Genomic DNA, 16,019 nt, shown 5'->3' on the forward strand with positions numbered 1-16,019 from the left:
TCAGCAGCTGTCAGCAACTTTATGCTATATCTTCCTACACGAGGCTTTTTTTTTTTTTACTTTACCCAGAAAAAATTTAATAAGATTATATAGCTTTAGAATGATAAACTCATTGGTGTTTTATTCCTCAGATTTAGAATAATAAATATATTAATGTTTATTCGCCGAATGTTACTGATAGATATACTTACCAACTTTTACATTATTATTGTATATTTGTCTACTAATATTTACTTAAGACATACAAGTGTGGCCCACACATTTGCCCAATAGGAATCTTACGCCCACGGAACAGTTCTCTACGCGAATGAACCACTTCCTCTTGATATTTTCACGTAAATGGCATTTTAAATCTGTAATACTTATAATTAAATATAATATTTGTGAATTAATTTATTTAAATGTCTTTAAAAGCATTAATAATAAATTATATCACATAAAAACAATTAAAAACACCAAAATTCTTCACCAACACCCTCCACCCGAAACTCGTCCCTGCTCTAACCTCCCCTGACGCATATTTCCGCCTTCCTACCTATCTACAATCGATCCAAATAATCCCAATGACCAACTACCAATTATTTAACGACAATTCAACCAATTCAAAGGCTAAAATTAACCAATAAACGAAGCTGAATCCACGGACATTTGGTGCCCGGCCCAGCTGCCATTTCCTGTCAGTGTTTACAAATAGCTGTTCTCTGTCGCCTCTATGGCCGAAAGTTCCTTATTTCCGCCTCGATTTCCGCGACAGTGAGCGAGGAATTTAACCTGCCCAGGTAAGGAGATCGAAGATGGTGGTTGTATTTAATCATAAAATGGGCAAAGATGATTGTTTGTTGAATATGTAATGAGTTGTGAGTGGTTTTATATGCCAGACGCCATACCCATGATTGTAACCCCGGGTTGTAAACACGGGGATTTGGGTTGTGATTTGTCGTCTTATTTAGTCGGATTAAAATAGAATAAACCGTAAATTAACCACATATCTCCATTTCCTGGTTAATTTCAAGAGATTTTAACAATTACGTAATATTTCAGGGTGCATAGACCGGGCCTGTACGTCACGTCCCGTGGGGTACCAATGAGGCGTGTGTTGTAAACGACGAGGGCCCTAGCTGTCGTCTCCAGGCCTATGGGATTAGGGTCTTCGATTTTATAAGTAAGTAGGCCGTGAATTTTGTCGATTAGGCCTGTTAAAAAGGCTTTGTTATTAAGTTTTTTGTTGGTTGGTTAAGATGTCGTAGGCCTTAGGCCTTGATTAATAATTTTAATAAATTTGTGGTTAAAATTTTTAGGCCTTGGTTGATAATTTTAATAAATTTGTGGTTAAAATTTAGGCCTTGGTTGATGATTTTAATAAATTTGTGGTTAAAATTTAGGCCTTGATTAATGATTTTAATAAATTTGTGGTTAAAATTTAGGCCTTGGTTGATAATTTTAATAAATTTGTGGTTAAAATTTAGGCCTTGATTAATGATTTTAATAAATTTGTGGTTAAAATTTAGGCCTTGATTGATAATTTTAATAAATTTGTGGTTAAAATTTAGGCCTTGATTAATAATTTTAATAAATTTGTGGTTAAAATTTAGGCCTTGATTAATAATTTTAATAAATTTGTGGTTAAAATTTAGGCCTTGATTAATAATTTTAATAAATTTGTGGTTAAAATTTAGGCCTTGATTGATAATTTTAATAAATTTGTGGTTGAAATTTAGGCCTTGATTAATGATTTTAATAAATTTGTGGTTAAAATTTAGGCCTTGATTAATAATTTTAATAAATTTGTGGTTAAAATTTAGGCCTTGATTGATAATTTTAATAAATTTGTGGTTAAAATTTAGGCCTTGATTAATAATTTTAATAAATTTGTGGTTAAAATTTAGGCCTTGATTGATAATTTTAATAAATTTGTGATTAAAATTTAGGCCTTGATTAATAATTTTAATAAATTTGTGGTTAAAATTTAGGCCTTGATTGATAATTTTAATAAAGAAATTTGTGGTTAAAATTTAGGCCTTGATTAATAATTTTAATAAAGAAATTTGTGGTTAAAATATTAATATTTACTTCATAACCCTTAGCCATAATAGGTTACAACCTCAGAGAAGGTTTGACACCCCCTCCCCCCCAAATACCTAAGGCTAGGACCGTAGGTACCAAAAAAACTTATAATAATTAAAAAAAATGGATAGGACCCTTGTGTAGGTCTTAATAACCAAACTGTTACATCATGTCGATGCTTTTATAGAAAACTGTTCCACATTTTACATTTTACGTTTATTTAGGCCGTGAACGTCAATCGTCCAAACCCTCCGTACGTCTAGTTTCCGTCTATATATTTTGCTCTTCTATTTTATAGGACGGCACCAATTTACTATACGATAACATAAGGAAGCCATCATGTCGCTACCCTAAGCTAGGCGAGTTCTGGTAATGGGCAAGTAGGTATAGGCTAACATTTCCATCTTTCTGAACCATTGGCCTTTCCGGAAAAAGAAAGATATGCGCAGAATTTATTCTGGTGATATTAATTCTGTAATCAGTAATCACACAAAATAGCCCACTAGAAGATAAGAATTTGTCTTGACTTATATCAATGCTTTTGAAAAAATACGTTCCATTTTATCGTCACATTTTGATCCGAGAATTTTTGCCATTTCATGCGTTACGTGGTTGCGACAATTTTAAATTAATATCTTTTTGGTGTTAATAAATTCCTATTAGGCTAACCTAGACTCAGCTTACTTTCTTTTTACAGCAAAGAGAGGCTTTAAATATTGTCTTGTTAAGAAGGTTTGGTATATTCCAGGATTAGGAAATTCTAGTTGAAGTGAATTTTCGTGTTACTTATATCGCAAGTTGAATCATTGTCCATTGCTGAACCTGAACTGTTTTGTAATGGTTATGTAACTTTTCCCACCATGCATTTGCAGTATAAAATTAACCTAATCTGATATAATTTCTTTTGGATCACTTACATAGATGGTAGTGCCCTTACCTTTCAATTGGAAGACCAGAATTCAATCCCAGTGTGAGTCTGAAATCTGTATCGTGTTTAACCGAACAGATATTTAGGGAGTGTGGATGTATAATTTAAGTAGCCAGTATTATTTATTTATTTAATTTTTCTATTTTCTTTTACTTGAAACATTTTACAGATTATTTTATTGCTAAAAATAGAATTTGCTCTCACATAAATACAAACCTACATGTTTTACAGACACTAGAATCTTTGTTGTCATTAAATTGCAGTGTTCAGACCATCCAAACTGAAGTACCATAGTGTATATCAGTAATTAGGCTAATGCCTGTTACCCAGGATTGCAAACAAAAACCAAACCCGTGGCCTCTTATTTTTATCAAGGTAGAGATACCTACTTGTGGATTCCACCTCATTAAAGTGAGATATATATCTGTAGTTCAACTAAAAACTACGCATGAATTGTGTAGTTGGATATCTGTCTCTGATGCTAAGACTATTCCTTCTCGTCTTCGCTGAAGAAAACTAATCGTTAGCCTCAAGGCTTGTCAGGCACTGATCTAAATCGATGGATGTTACAGAGACTCCTGTATTTTGCATTTCATTAGTAGACATGAGCTTCTGGGAGGAATAAAGGTAACGTTTAGTTATGTTATCATAGTGGCTGATTTTACAGTCATTTTGTGCTGCCAAGTTCATGAAGTGTCTCTGTAAAGTCCTGTAAGGGTTCAGGAACTTGTGCTATCCATTTTCTCCATTTTTTGGGTAATATGGGATGCTAATTACTAAATTATCTTGTGATTATCTCCTCATAAAATTAGCAATTCGCATTATATAATTACAGTATTTGTAATGCATAGCATGTGCAAAATTTGGTGATTTTATCCTGCTTTGTTGGTATAAGACTCGCCATACTTTGAGTACTTTTCTGTCAGCCACTAATTGGTACACATTTGTGTACAGACAAAGCAGAGAAATGAGAACTCTTGATAGGGGAAATGGAGATCATGTGTTATCAAGCTACCACTAAACTTGTTTCTCCCTAACCAAGCATTGACGATTATTGAAATAGGTTTGTATATATGGAACATAAAGTATTAGTCTCTATCACTATTTTTCTAGGGATCTGTTTTTATAATTGATGCACTTTATTATATACCTTGGTCTGGTTTTCATTTCTTACAAGTAAGTGACCTGTTTTGGTAGCTGGCTAATCAAGTTCGGTGGCCTTTCTACCTGAAAATTCCCATCTGGTCTAGGTCCTGTTTGTGCCACTTCCCAATCTACCAACTCTTCTTAGTAACTACTGTATTCCTCAGCCCTCTCATCACATCCAAACTGTTTCAGTCTTTTTTCTAGGCCATGGACACATCTTATCTCTACAGGTTCCTCATTTTTTCACATGATCTTCCCACTTGACTATTTGCATGAATATTAGCGTTTTATAATCTTATCCTTTCAAAATCTGTTTTATAATGTCAGACCTAGGTTGTATTATGCATTCATCTTTTAGCTATGTATTGTTATTGTTATAACCTGTATTCTTGTAGGGGATTATTATTATTATTGTTGTTGTTGTTTTTACTGATAATGAAGTTAAACCAAGACATAGTCACATTGTAGACTCAGAGGGCTCGCTGGAAGGAGTTGCTTTTAAGCGAGGCAAAAATTGGAGCAAAGTCCAGTTGATAAATCTGGACACCTAGGAAGGAAATGACAAAAGGGAGTGGATAAGAAAGTAAAAGGGAAAAACAAAGCGGCTATTTGTCGAGGGAACCTTATAAAGAGTCTTTATAAAAAGCTCTTGTTCATATTCATCCATTCCAGTAATCTTTACCAGTTCACAGTGCCTTTAACCTACCTGCTGTAGGTTCATCAGATCCTATTCTGATATTACATTGTCTTTTACAGCCCCTCGGTATGATCTTGCATTTGTTAAAATTCTCCTTCACTAGAGGATGAAGGTTACGCTGTTTGCTTTTACTACATTACACTTGGGAAAACTGTGCAGTTATTAATCTTGAATGACTTTGGTATTCTTTCACCAGTACACTGCTTGGAAATGGCCCCCTTGCAGTTTCAGTTTCCATGTTCGTGATCAAATGATCCCAGCTTGAAATACTCTTGTCTAGTTTTTGTCAGTTGCATCTAAGGCTATAGTTGTCTGTAGAAGTCAATCACTGCATTTATAAACAGCTTGTGAATATATTGTGGTTTCAGATAAGTAGTTAGACTTTAGATTTTCCAGATGATTCCCTGCCTCTAGGGATGTGTGTTTAGTTGTGGAAGAATCTGACCAGTTTGCCGGCTGTCAGTATCTTTTTCATTCTCTGATCACTTTGTCAAAATTTTTTGATCCATAGAAAATGCACAGTGACCTGCTAATTACTAATCCAACCAGAACCCATTTGGCTTGTGGTTGTCTCCAGATATCTGTAAAAAAAATTCTAGACAGCACCTTTTGGAGTTGGGTGTTTTGTAGCAACAATGAGTGGCATCTTTTATTTTGCCGGGTACTCATGAAAACAGTGAATCAGTGAAAGCATTATGATCAAGGATCAAAGAAATATGAGTAAGAGGAAGAACATTTGCTTAATCAGTCTTGCAGTACATTTTTCAGTGTAAAACCTACATTTTAACATCTTCCTCTCTCTTGTCACCTGCTCAAACACCAGTATCGAAAGGGAGACAGTTAACTTTTCAAGGCCAAAATAATATGGTTTCTTTTAACTTAATATGGAAATGCAGTTTGAGAGAGTAGGCAGGAAATAGTTTGCTTGAAGAAATTGAACTATGTATACAAGGGTATCTGAGTGAGGGTTGGAATTGGTCGATGACATTCTGATTCCTGTTTGTTAAAAGCCTTGGAAAAAGTAAAGATAGGGATACTAATTACCGTGTAGTTGCCATGGTTACTTTTGCAAATTCTCTCTTGGGAACTTAGTGGTCTTTCAGGACGTGTGCATATTTGCTAAATTAACTTGTTTTAAACAAAAAAACACATTACAGGATTGGAGCTTGCCAGAAATAAACAGTTAGGTAGCAGTAATGATAATTAGTGTACTGAGATAGATAAGTTGTATTGTAAAGGTATATACAGGATGAATAAAGATAAAGCTAAAACAAAAATGGTTAGTGAATTGAGCAACTGTCAAAAACAGAATACAATATGAAGTTATCCATCGCTAAAGTTACCACCTGTCAGGGCTTAAAGAAAGGGCATTGCAAGTCAGTGGGAAATTCAGTAATGGTTGTATTTATTGCATATTAAATGACTGTACTTGTACCTTGAGATTTTTCAGTGTAGTATGGCTTTTGCATATATTTTTTTTCTTGATTTTCAGTCCCATATTGTCCCGAAACAAGCTCAGTTCTTGTACTGGGGTCAGTTCGTGTATGCAATGCATGAAGAGGGAGAATTCTCCTCTGATCTCATTGGGAAGACTTGTACTGGAGATAGAAGCTTCCCAGTGGACCACAATGCAAGTCATGTTCCCAGTGCAAGCTTCTTACAACACATTGACTCAGACGAAATGTTTGACCAACCTTCGTTGGAATACGCTTTATTTGTCGATCCCTCTGGTGTGAGTTGTACACAAGGAGATAGCGTCGTGGTGAAGGTAAAACCGAACACTGACGAGGCCGCAGAACAGAGTGCTGATGAGGTCTCGAAGCAGAGTACAAATGACTCTCCTATCGTTTGCAAAGTTTGTAATAAGTGTTTTACTCAGAGAGGTTATCTTAAGATACATATGAGACGTCATACTGGAGAACGTCCCTTTTCTTGTAAGCTCTGTGGCAAGGACTTTGCTGACGCGAGCAACTTTCGTCAGCACAAGAGAAAGCACACGGGTGTTCGTCCGTTTTCTTGTGAAATATGTAACAAGGACTTTAGTGAGAAGGGAAACCTCAAACAACACATGAGAACGCACACTGGCGAGCGGCCGTACGTGTGCGATATTTGCCAGAAGACGTTCACTCACAACGGAAAGCTGAAAGCGCATAAGTTCCAGCATACAGGTGAATGCCCCTACTGTTGTGAAATCTGTGGGAAGGGCTTCTATGAAAACGGTAAGCTAAAGAGACACTTGAGACAACACACGGGCGAGCGCCCCTTTTCCTGTGGGGAGTGTGGCAAAGGTTTTAATAATAAGGAAACACTCAAGGTCCACATGAGACAACACACGGGGGAGCGCCCGTTCGTTTGCAAAGTTTGCAGCAAAGCCTTTCCTGAAAAGGGGACCTTGATGAATCACATGAGACAGCACACAGGTGAACGGCCATTCTCGTGCGAGATATGCGGTAAGACTTTCCACCACAAAGGAATTCTCACCAAACACCTGAGGTTGCACACCGGTGAAAAGCCGTACGCGTGTGAAATATGCAACAAAAACTTTGCCGAGAGGGGCACCCTCAGGAAACACATGCGGTGCCATCGCAAGGGGCAACCAGTGAATTCTTCAACCAGCCTAACGGAAATTATTAAAATAGAAAACGAAGATTCCTTTATCACCGTAAAAGAAGAAAAGATCGAGTGATATAAACACTTTTCTCTGTCCTGAATCTGATTTAATGTACTGCATTTGACAAGCTGTTGATGACAATTTGCTGGAATACATTTGTAAATGCTCACTCTCAATTATGAACCCCTTTATTTTACACAAGCCTCCAGCCTCTAGTATGTTAGGGAGCAGACTATTCAGATTGAAGTGATTGACGAATAGGTATAGTAGGGATGATGACATGTTATGTGAGGTGCTCAGTTTGGAAACCATTTCTCTTTGCCACAGTGTCATGGAGTCTTTTGTGCTTGTCATGCAGATAGATTGCCCTTCACTTTTTCTTCATATCTGGCTTTCAGCTGTTTTCTGAATAACCGTTTGCAGCTTACTGTAATCTTCTTAAGATTTATTGCAAGGCCATATGCATAGATCAGAAAATATGTTCTAGGGTCATGATGAAACTTGTCTCCCTTTGAAAAAGATGATTATGTTGCATGAGTCCTTTCTACCTTTGATTGGTTGTGTATTTAGCAGAGACCACAGATGGATGAAGAGGGGTTTGTAATTGTGTTGTACCTTACAGCAACTTGTACCATGGGGATCAGTTGTATCAGGTCCTAATCTCTCTTGATCTTGGATAGTATTGTATTTGCAGACTGCTGCGTAGTCTTTGCCTCCTCAGGTGCACAATTTGGAAATAATGTTGGAGTAAGGTAAAGTTTTTGAAGACCAACCATTGTAAAAAGACAGTGAAGGTAACTAATAAAATAAATGGCTGAAAACAGTATGTCAAAGGAGGTCCTGAACTATGTGGTTGAATCTTGCTTACTAAGAACAACCCACTACCCGAGTTGGTTGGCTATGAGATAAAAAGCACTTGATATTTAATTTTTTTGCCTATATGACGGAGGTAGCTGAGGATGTCTTGTTGTTTGTCAAAACCAGGACAACAAAGTTGTGAATTTCACCAAACTGCAAATTATTTTCACGTTCGTGGTCTGTGTGTCGACATCAAAACGTATTCTTTCGTACTGTGCTTTGGTTTCTTCCTACCTAGCTGTCCAACTTCTTTCTGGTTATCTTGCTTTAGTCTTCTCTTACTTAAGGATAGACCCTTCTTACCAACTGTATGAGAATCTAGAAATGGGACAGTTTGGTGTGGTTAAAGTTATGTATAATAATATTAATAATAATTTACCTGCTTCTACAAGGAAACTTATTCGAAAGACTGAGAAACTGCAATATAAAGTCAGTGGCATCCAGATGGCCATTCTGTTTAATGAAGTTTGTTTGAAAAAGGGTCTTCTTCCACAATAATAATAATAATAATAATAATAATTGATTGATGTTTTAGGTGCTCTATACTAAGTCTCAACTTTTACCATACCAACCACATAATACATAATGTTTCCAATTCTTTTGAGACATTTCACATAAAATTTTTCTTACTTTAAGTGTTAATGTCTCTCCTACATATGGTGGAATTCATCTACAGCTGTAGGATGATCCACTACTGGTAGGGAACAGGGCTGCTTATCCTATAGTCTCTCACTCATGATACTTGTAGCCACTACAGGTAACTCAGTTGGGATGGTCTGCTTACCTGTACACCAACGGTTGAAGGCTTGTGCAAAATAAGGTGGTTGTATGTAAAAAAAATTTGTTATTATTGCAGTATAGTAATTTAAGATATGATTTTTCATGAAGATAAATTGTTTTCAGTACAAAGCCGTTACTCTTGATTATCCGATTCGTGTCTGTGCTCAAATCCCATATCCCTCCACTCCGGTTAGAAGAGGAGATTATGATTTGCGGCCCCCTGTGTGTTGGTGTATGCACGTGGGTGCCCCTGGGTTCCTCCCTAGGGGGACCACTTACAGTGTGCCATGTGTAGTCAGCTGTAGATGTTACTAAATGGCCTCTGTAGCATCTCCCTACCTTTTATTCTTGTCTATTCCTAACTTAGCCTTCAAAAAAACTCTACCTTGATTCAATTTTCACCTCTCGTTTAAAAACAAATCCAGTGGGCGAGCCTCTTAGTCTAAAAATGTGACTTATGTCTTGGTAAACTAATTTATAATTATAATAATAATCCGTCAGGTCCCCATTGGTAAAACCTGCATCACTTAATGTGTAATCTGATCCACTTTTGACAGAGCGGTGGGGTCAGGAGGCAAGCACATGTGTTAAAAGTAATGGGTTTGTATGGAAAAATGTAATTTTTTTGATAAATTTATTTTTGCCGCAAACCCATTACTTTTTACATAGCCTGAATTGCATCTTAGGTAGGAGGAGACTGAGGTACTTTCCCTCCAGCACAGAGCAAGGGCAGGATATGACTTACTGTAAACATTTAAGCTAGTAATTAAAACTAAACTTAGTCCCAGTGCTTAGGGTAAGCTTTTAAACCAAATGCCAACACCACAACGAAAACACAAAGATTATAAGCAGCTGAAAAGCACAAATTTTCAGGGAACACTTTATTAAAGCACTGGAAATGACGCATAAGCAATGCATTCAAGAAGAATCCTTCAAACTTATGTTCAATTTGTTCAAAACGTTTCTTGAGTTGAATTGCAAACCTAGGTAAAAGATTCTCAATGAAATCATCATTTCTTTTAAATAACCAATACAGTAACAAATTATTATTATTGTTCAGAAGATAAACAAACCCCTTTACATATGGAACAAGCCTACTGGGGCCATTAAGTTAAAATTCAAGCTTCCAAGGAATACGGTATTGATTTGAAAAGCAAAAACGAATGAACGATAATAATTGAACATTGCTGGAAGACGGGGGGGCTCCAAGGAACTATTCTAATGGGGAAAATTTGTGGTCAGTAAATGAGTTAACGGACACAGCAAGCGACTCGGTTTGCCACTGGGGACCTGTAGGAGCCATATGTGCATGCACCAACCTACAGGGAAAGGGCAGGTTATTGTCATCCTTCTTTCTGGTTGGGACGGAGAGTCTGGAATGTGCACAGGTGTGCAGATAGGCTATGAAAGAGGAATAGGTTTGTGGTGAAACAGTTTTATTGATAGAGGAGTATCTGATATTTATACATTTTTATTATATGTTACAAAAACATTTTGTTGTAGTTAACCATGTACAATGAGAAATATAATTTATCGTGTGCCAAAAATATTTGTTAATCATGTTAATAAGTCTCATCTTGTGAACCTGGCTATTGTTTTTTAACATTTTATCATAATCTTAACTACTTTTTCTTGGGTTTTAAAGAGTCAAGTGTAGACAGACAGTTAATTGCGCATAGATTTTGTAATTCTGTACTTTTTTTGGCACCATTAATGTATGGCACAACATTTTGAATATCAGCGAGAACAATGATTTATAACTTGAGACAGTAAGATTATGAAGTGTTGTGTTTTATTATATTTATTTGTGGAATGAGGCATGAGGATAATTTCCTCTTCCAGAATCTGAGTTGTTTAAATACTTTTCAATTCCTTACTAAAGATAGCGTTCTAATGGGAATGTAAGAAAATCTTGTCAGTTCATATTCTAATTTATTAAGTGCTGGAGAAATTTTAGATTTATTATTGGTATATTTAGAGATATAGTACTGTATTGTCACATTCCTTTTCCCGTAAATGACACTTGTATATATGCTGTTATTTACATGTTTGCATAACATGTAGGGTTAAAACCCCGTACAATTTTATACAATTCATATAGATACAGTCTATAGATTTGGTTTAATTTTTGGAACTTCACTTCAAGAGTTCAGAAATAGAATAAATTAAGATAAATATTTTTTACTTGTGTAAAACTGTTGTTATATTCCAATTCATGAGAGGTACTGCATCTTCATAACAATTTTCCCATCTTTTGTTGATTTTTTTGCCTCTGCAATCTACCAGAATCCATTAGACGACAGTGTAAAATATTGCCTAACTCGGCATTTGTTCGTGTCGGTGAATTCACACTGTTACTGGTCCTGAGGATAATAAAAAGATCTTTTAACTTATTCCTTTGTACAGTATTTTTACCCTGAGAGACGAAGTTATATATTACCAAATTAAGATAATTCAAGTGGCTCAGTCTTAGTCTGACTTGAATATTGTAGACAGGCGAGACCAAACTTCATGTGAAGGTTTTGTGGTGTAGAATTTATCCATTTTTTGTTTACTAATAACTTGACTGCATTGAATTATAGGTTTTAGATAAAAATTTAGAGGCAGAATGATTACTCCTGCAATTTCTCTGGGACAAGGAGAACAACCAATATTAATAAGGCATTTCTCTTGTATATGATTGAATTTTAATTACTTTTTCAAACCTTCTATGCATGAACTTAACAATATGACATTTGTTTTTATAAGCGTCGTGACTCCTTCGCCAGTTACGCTTATTTACTGAAGATAAAATAAAAATTGTTAATTAGAGCAAGTGCAAAGAACACCCTGAGATTTTGAGCAAGCTTGCATAGATTTTATTGTTACCTCTACAATTTGTTCAGTTAACAGCATGGGACCATGAGCTTGAGATTAAAGAAGGCATTAGTATCTGTAATTAAGCCAATACTGACGATGATGTAGAACAGCCAAGTAAGTCTCTTAAGGAGATGGCACAAAGAAGATGGTTATTTTAAACATTTGAAGTGGGTAGTGAAAAATCAGACACTAGAAATAATGTATAGTAAACATACAGGTTTATATACATGTGTTATAACTCCTTCATTTCTTAATTTTCAGTTACAATAATACATAATGAGCCAGTCACCAGTGGAGCACATTGTGTTTTGCAATTCCTTCGAAACAACAAGTTGTAAGGAAGAGGAAAATGCTAAGCGAACACACAGAGGCATTTACTACCAGTTTCAAACAAGAGCTGAATGACGATGGGGACACAGAATTCAGCACGGCAACTTTTGAACAAGAAGAAAACAGTGAACACACGGAACCGTACGCTACAAGTTTTAAACAAGAAGGCAACAGCATTACCGAAGATGCAGAATCCCTCTCTGCGAATGGCGAGCAAGGGGAGAATCCGTACGAACAGATAGAAAAAAATGTTGATGGGACTTGGACGTGCAACGTTTGCAACAAACACTTTACAAAAAGAAGAAGTCTTAGGCAACATTTGTTGATACACACAGGGAAACGCCCGTATTCCTGTGAGATCTGCGGTAAGGGTTTCATTTTGAATAGTTATCGAGTGATTCATATGAGAAAGCACACGGGCGAGGAACCCTTTTGCTGTGAGATTTGCGGTAAGAGGTTCATAGCCAAGAAGAGACTGAAGACCCACTTGAGTCGGCATTCCAGCGAACGGCCGTATTCCTGTGAGATTTGTGGGAAGGGTTATGTTGAAAGGGGAAGATTTCTAGATCATATGAACCAGCATGCAGGAGTGAGGCCATTTACCTGTGAAATCTGTTCCAAGCCTTTCTCTACGAAAGGTACCCTTAAGAAACATATGAAGTTACACAAGAGTGAGAGACCTTTTCATTGTGAAGTGTGTGGTAAAGAGTACACGGAGAAAGTGAGACTTACAGATCACATGAAACAGCATACGGGGGAAAGGCCATTTACCTGCGAGATATGTGGCAAGACATTTCCACACAAGCGCACTTTAGGGAGACACACGAAAACACACGTAGATAGAACCCAGTTCTTGTGCGAAATATGCGGAAAGGGGTTTATCGACATCAGCAAACTAAAGGTGCATTTCAGGCAGCACTCAGATGAGAGGCCTTTTTGTTGTGAAGTTTGCACCAAATCTTTTACTACCAAAGAAAGACTTCAAAGCCACATGAGACATCACACCGGTGAAAAGCCTTTTTCTTGTAGCATCTGTGGGAAAGATTACCTGGCAAAGGAAAGCCTCATAGTTCACGAAAGAAAGCACACGGGGGAGAGGCCGTACACGTGTGACGTGTGCGGCAAAGATTTCCCGCGGAAAGGTACCCTCATGATTCACGCGAGACAGCATGCGTCTGAGAAGCAGTATTGCTGCACGGTATGTGGTAAGAGTTACCTCACTAAACAGAACCTGACAGTTCATATGAAAAAACATACTGGAGAGAACGGAGAGAGCGAGCCATTCGTCTGCAACATATGTGGTGAGGTATTTCCTGTCGAGGAAACCTTTACATTGCATGTGAAGCAGCATACAGACGAGGGTCCGTTTTCGTGTACTACCTGTGGCTTGACATTTCCTTTTCTGGGCGAACTCAAAATACATATGAAATCACACAAAGGTGAGCAGGAGCTTGATAGTGACATGCCGGAGGAGAGCTCCACGGATGCTCACGTTGAGAAGGAGATGGAACCCGACGACGAGCCAGAACAGCCGGTTGAGACCTTGGTCGTCTTCCCCGACGTTCTAAAAACAGAGACTGATGATCCACCTGTTAGAATAAAAGAAGAGATATTTGTTGAGAGTATTATGATGGATGCATCTGATGGTGAATCTTCACCGTAGATGATGGTAAGTTTTATCGTGGCCTCCTTTGAGCAAGTTTGCTTCCAGTGACAGAATTTCATTGTGAATGAGGTGATGTCTCTGCAGGACCAGATGTCATTTGCAAAGGAAAAAAACATTTCTTGATCAGAAGGCTTTTTTTTTTTTTTAAGTTGGAAATCGTGTTCGGAACTGCTGTGTTTATGTTAGCACTATACTTCTGAAGTTACAGTACTTTGTAAAAGTTAGTAGGTGTTGGTATGAAACCCCTGTAAGATCTTCAATATTATATTTGTTTTAAATAAACTAATCTTAATGTGTTGACTGGGTATTTTATTTAATCCTTGCCTAATCAGAATCTGCTTAAAATGCATACTTCATCTTCCTTTGTAACTAGCAAACATTGATTGAATATTTTGATCTTGTCATTTAGTAAGTAAACACGTGGGAGATCAAATGGAGGCTCTACGGAAATAATTGCCATGTCACTGTGCAAGACATGGGCCTGATGATTACACAAGACTATAAGGTAAAGAGGCCACTGGATGAATACATAATGGCAATCACAACAACAATTAATTGTAAAAGACCAAACTATTCTTGAGTCCTAGAACAATCTGTCGGATGCAATTCTTTGTCCTGAGCAATAGCTCTAAGCTCTATCATGGAAATTACTGCAATGGTGTTGAGGAATGAGCCCCAAAAATGATGCAAGTTATCACAGTTTACAACAACCCTTTGCATTGGTGCGAGAGGCAGTCAGTGTGTCACTAAGGCGTGAAAGCTAACAGTCAGCCAGCCAAGTATACAATATTTATAGAGAGAGGGGCGGGGGCCATCTTTCTGTTGGTACTAAAAGCCGTTTTCTGAGAGAGAGAGAGGACAGGTGTGGAATATATGGTAGGGGAATATAGAATTTAGGCCAAAGGCCAAGCACCTGGGACCTGCGAGGTCATTCAGCGCTGAAATAGAAACTGACAGTAAAAGGTTTGAGAGGTGTAACGGGAGGTTGCATTATGAAACAGTTGTTAAAGAAGGTGGAAAGTAAGATGGAAGAAAGAACATGAAAGAAGGTACAGTAAAAGGAATGAAAGAGGTTGCAGCTAGGGGCTGAAGGGCTGCTGCAAAGACCCTTAAGCAATGCCTACAGTGCACCAAACGAGGGGCACTGATGGTATTATCCGCCCCCATCTACAGAGTCAGTGCCTTGGTAAAAAGTCTGTTTTCGTACTGTTCAACAATATGGAGGGGATGCAATAAAATTTGCGTAGCTGATTTACAAAAGGTGTAAAACTTTGCTGCAAAAATAGTAGTGGGAACAGGAAAGAAATATGACCACGCCACACCATTTATAAAGAAACTAAAATCGCCAGAGAAGTCTGTATATATATAAGTACTTATACTGTGTATTTGCTTTCTGAACTTAGCTTGTACAGCACCATTTAATATTGAGAATTGAATGTCACAACCCATGATAGTCTACCAAACAAATTGCTGTAAAAGGTTAAATGAACAAGACAACCAAGTTAAATACTAGTGTTTGCAGTGTGCTTTCAGTGCACCTCATGCGGTGCACTGCAACCATTACTTGGTTTCTTGTACTGTACCTCCTTTTATTTTCTCTTTCTTCCCTCTTACTTGCCACCCTCTCCTAACAATTGATCCCTAGTGCAACTACGAGGTTTTCCTCCTGTTACACCTTTCAAACCCATTACTGTCAACTTCCGTGTCAGCGCTGGATGACGTCACAGGCATAAATTCTATATTCAGTCAATCAATCAATAAATACTAGTGTATGAAACTGAAAGGAGAATTATTGACGAAATGAAATAGACAGTCGCAACGAATACCAGCAATTTATGTATGATGAAACTGAAATAAACATGTATTTATTTAAAAGATATTCTCGTTAATTTTTAAATTGTTATGTGAACGAAGAGCCGATTGTTTAAGGGAAGTGTTTCTTACGAATGGTGAAGTAGTTTCCGCCGATTAAGATCAATTATTCTGACATAGACACATTATCATTAGATTATTGTATGATTTTATTTTATATAATTAATATTTTAGGTAATAATGATAACTAAATCCTCAAATATTGATA

General features: G+C 37.0%; 1 protein-coding gene across 5 annotated transcripts in view; it reads left to right on the top strand.

Moving 5' to 3' along the window:
• Positions 1–14,239, top strand: part of LOC136826084 (gastrula zinc finger protein XlCGF57.1-like) — a 28,590-nt gene extending 14,351 nt beyond the window's left edge. For 2 of the 5 annotated variants that reach the window (XM_067083048.1, XM_067083049.1), the window contains exons 3-4: positions 1,042–1,162; positions 12,205–14,239. In XM_067083048.1, the coding sequence (XP_066939149.1) occupies positions 12,293–13,936 (1,644 nt within the window). In that variant the 5' untranslated portion in view covers positions 1,042–1,162; positions 12,205–12,292 and the 3' untranslated portion in view covers positions 13,937–14,239. Of the gene's footprint in view, positions 1–121; positions 780–1,041; positions 1,163–2,362; positions 2,445–6,327; positions 11,478–12,204 lie in introns of those variants that run through there. The other 3 variants (XM_067083046.1, XM_067083050.1, XM_067083045.1) reach the window with 3 other exon arrangements.
• The last annotated feature ends 1,780 nt before the right edge of the window (positions 14,240–16,019 follow it).

Source organism: Macrobrachium rosenbergii, chromosome 40 (assembly GCF_040412425.1).
Source record: "Macrobrachium rosenbergii isolate ZJJX-2024 chromosome 40, ASM4041242v1, whole genome shotgun sequence".
Lineage (NCBI taxonomy): Eukaryota > Metazoa > Arthropoda > Malacostraca > Decapoda > Palaemonidae > Macrobrachium > Macrobrachium rosenbergii.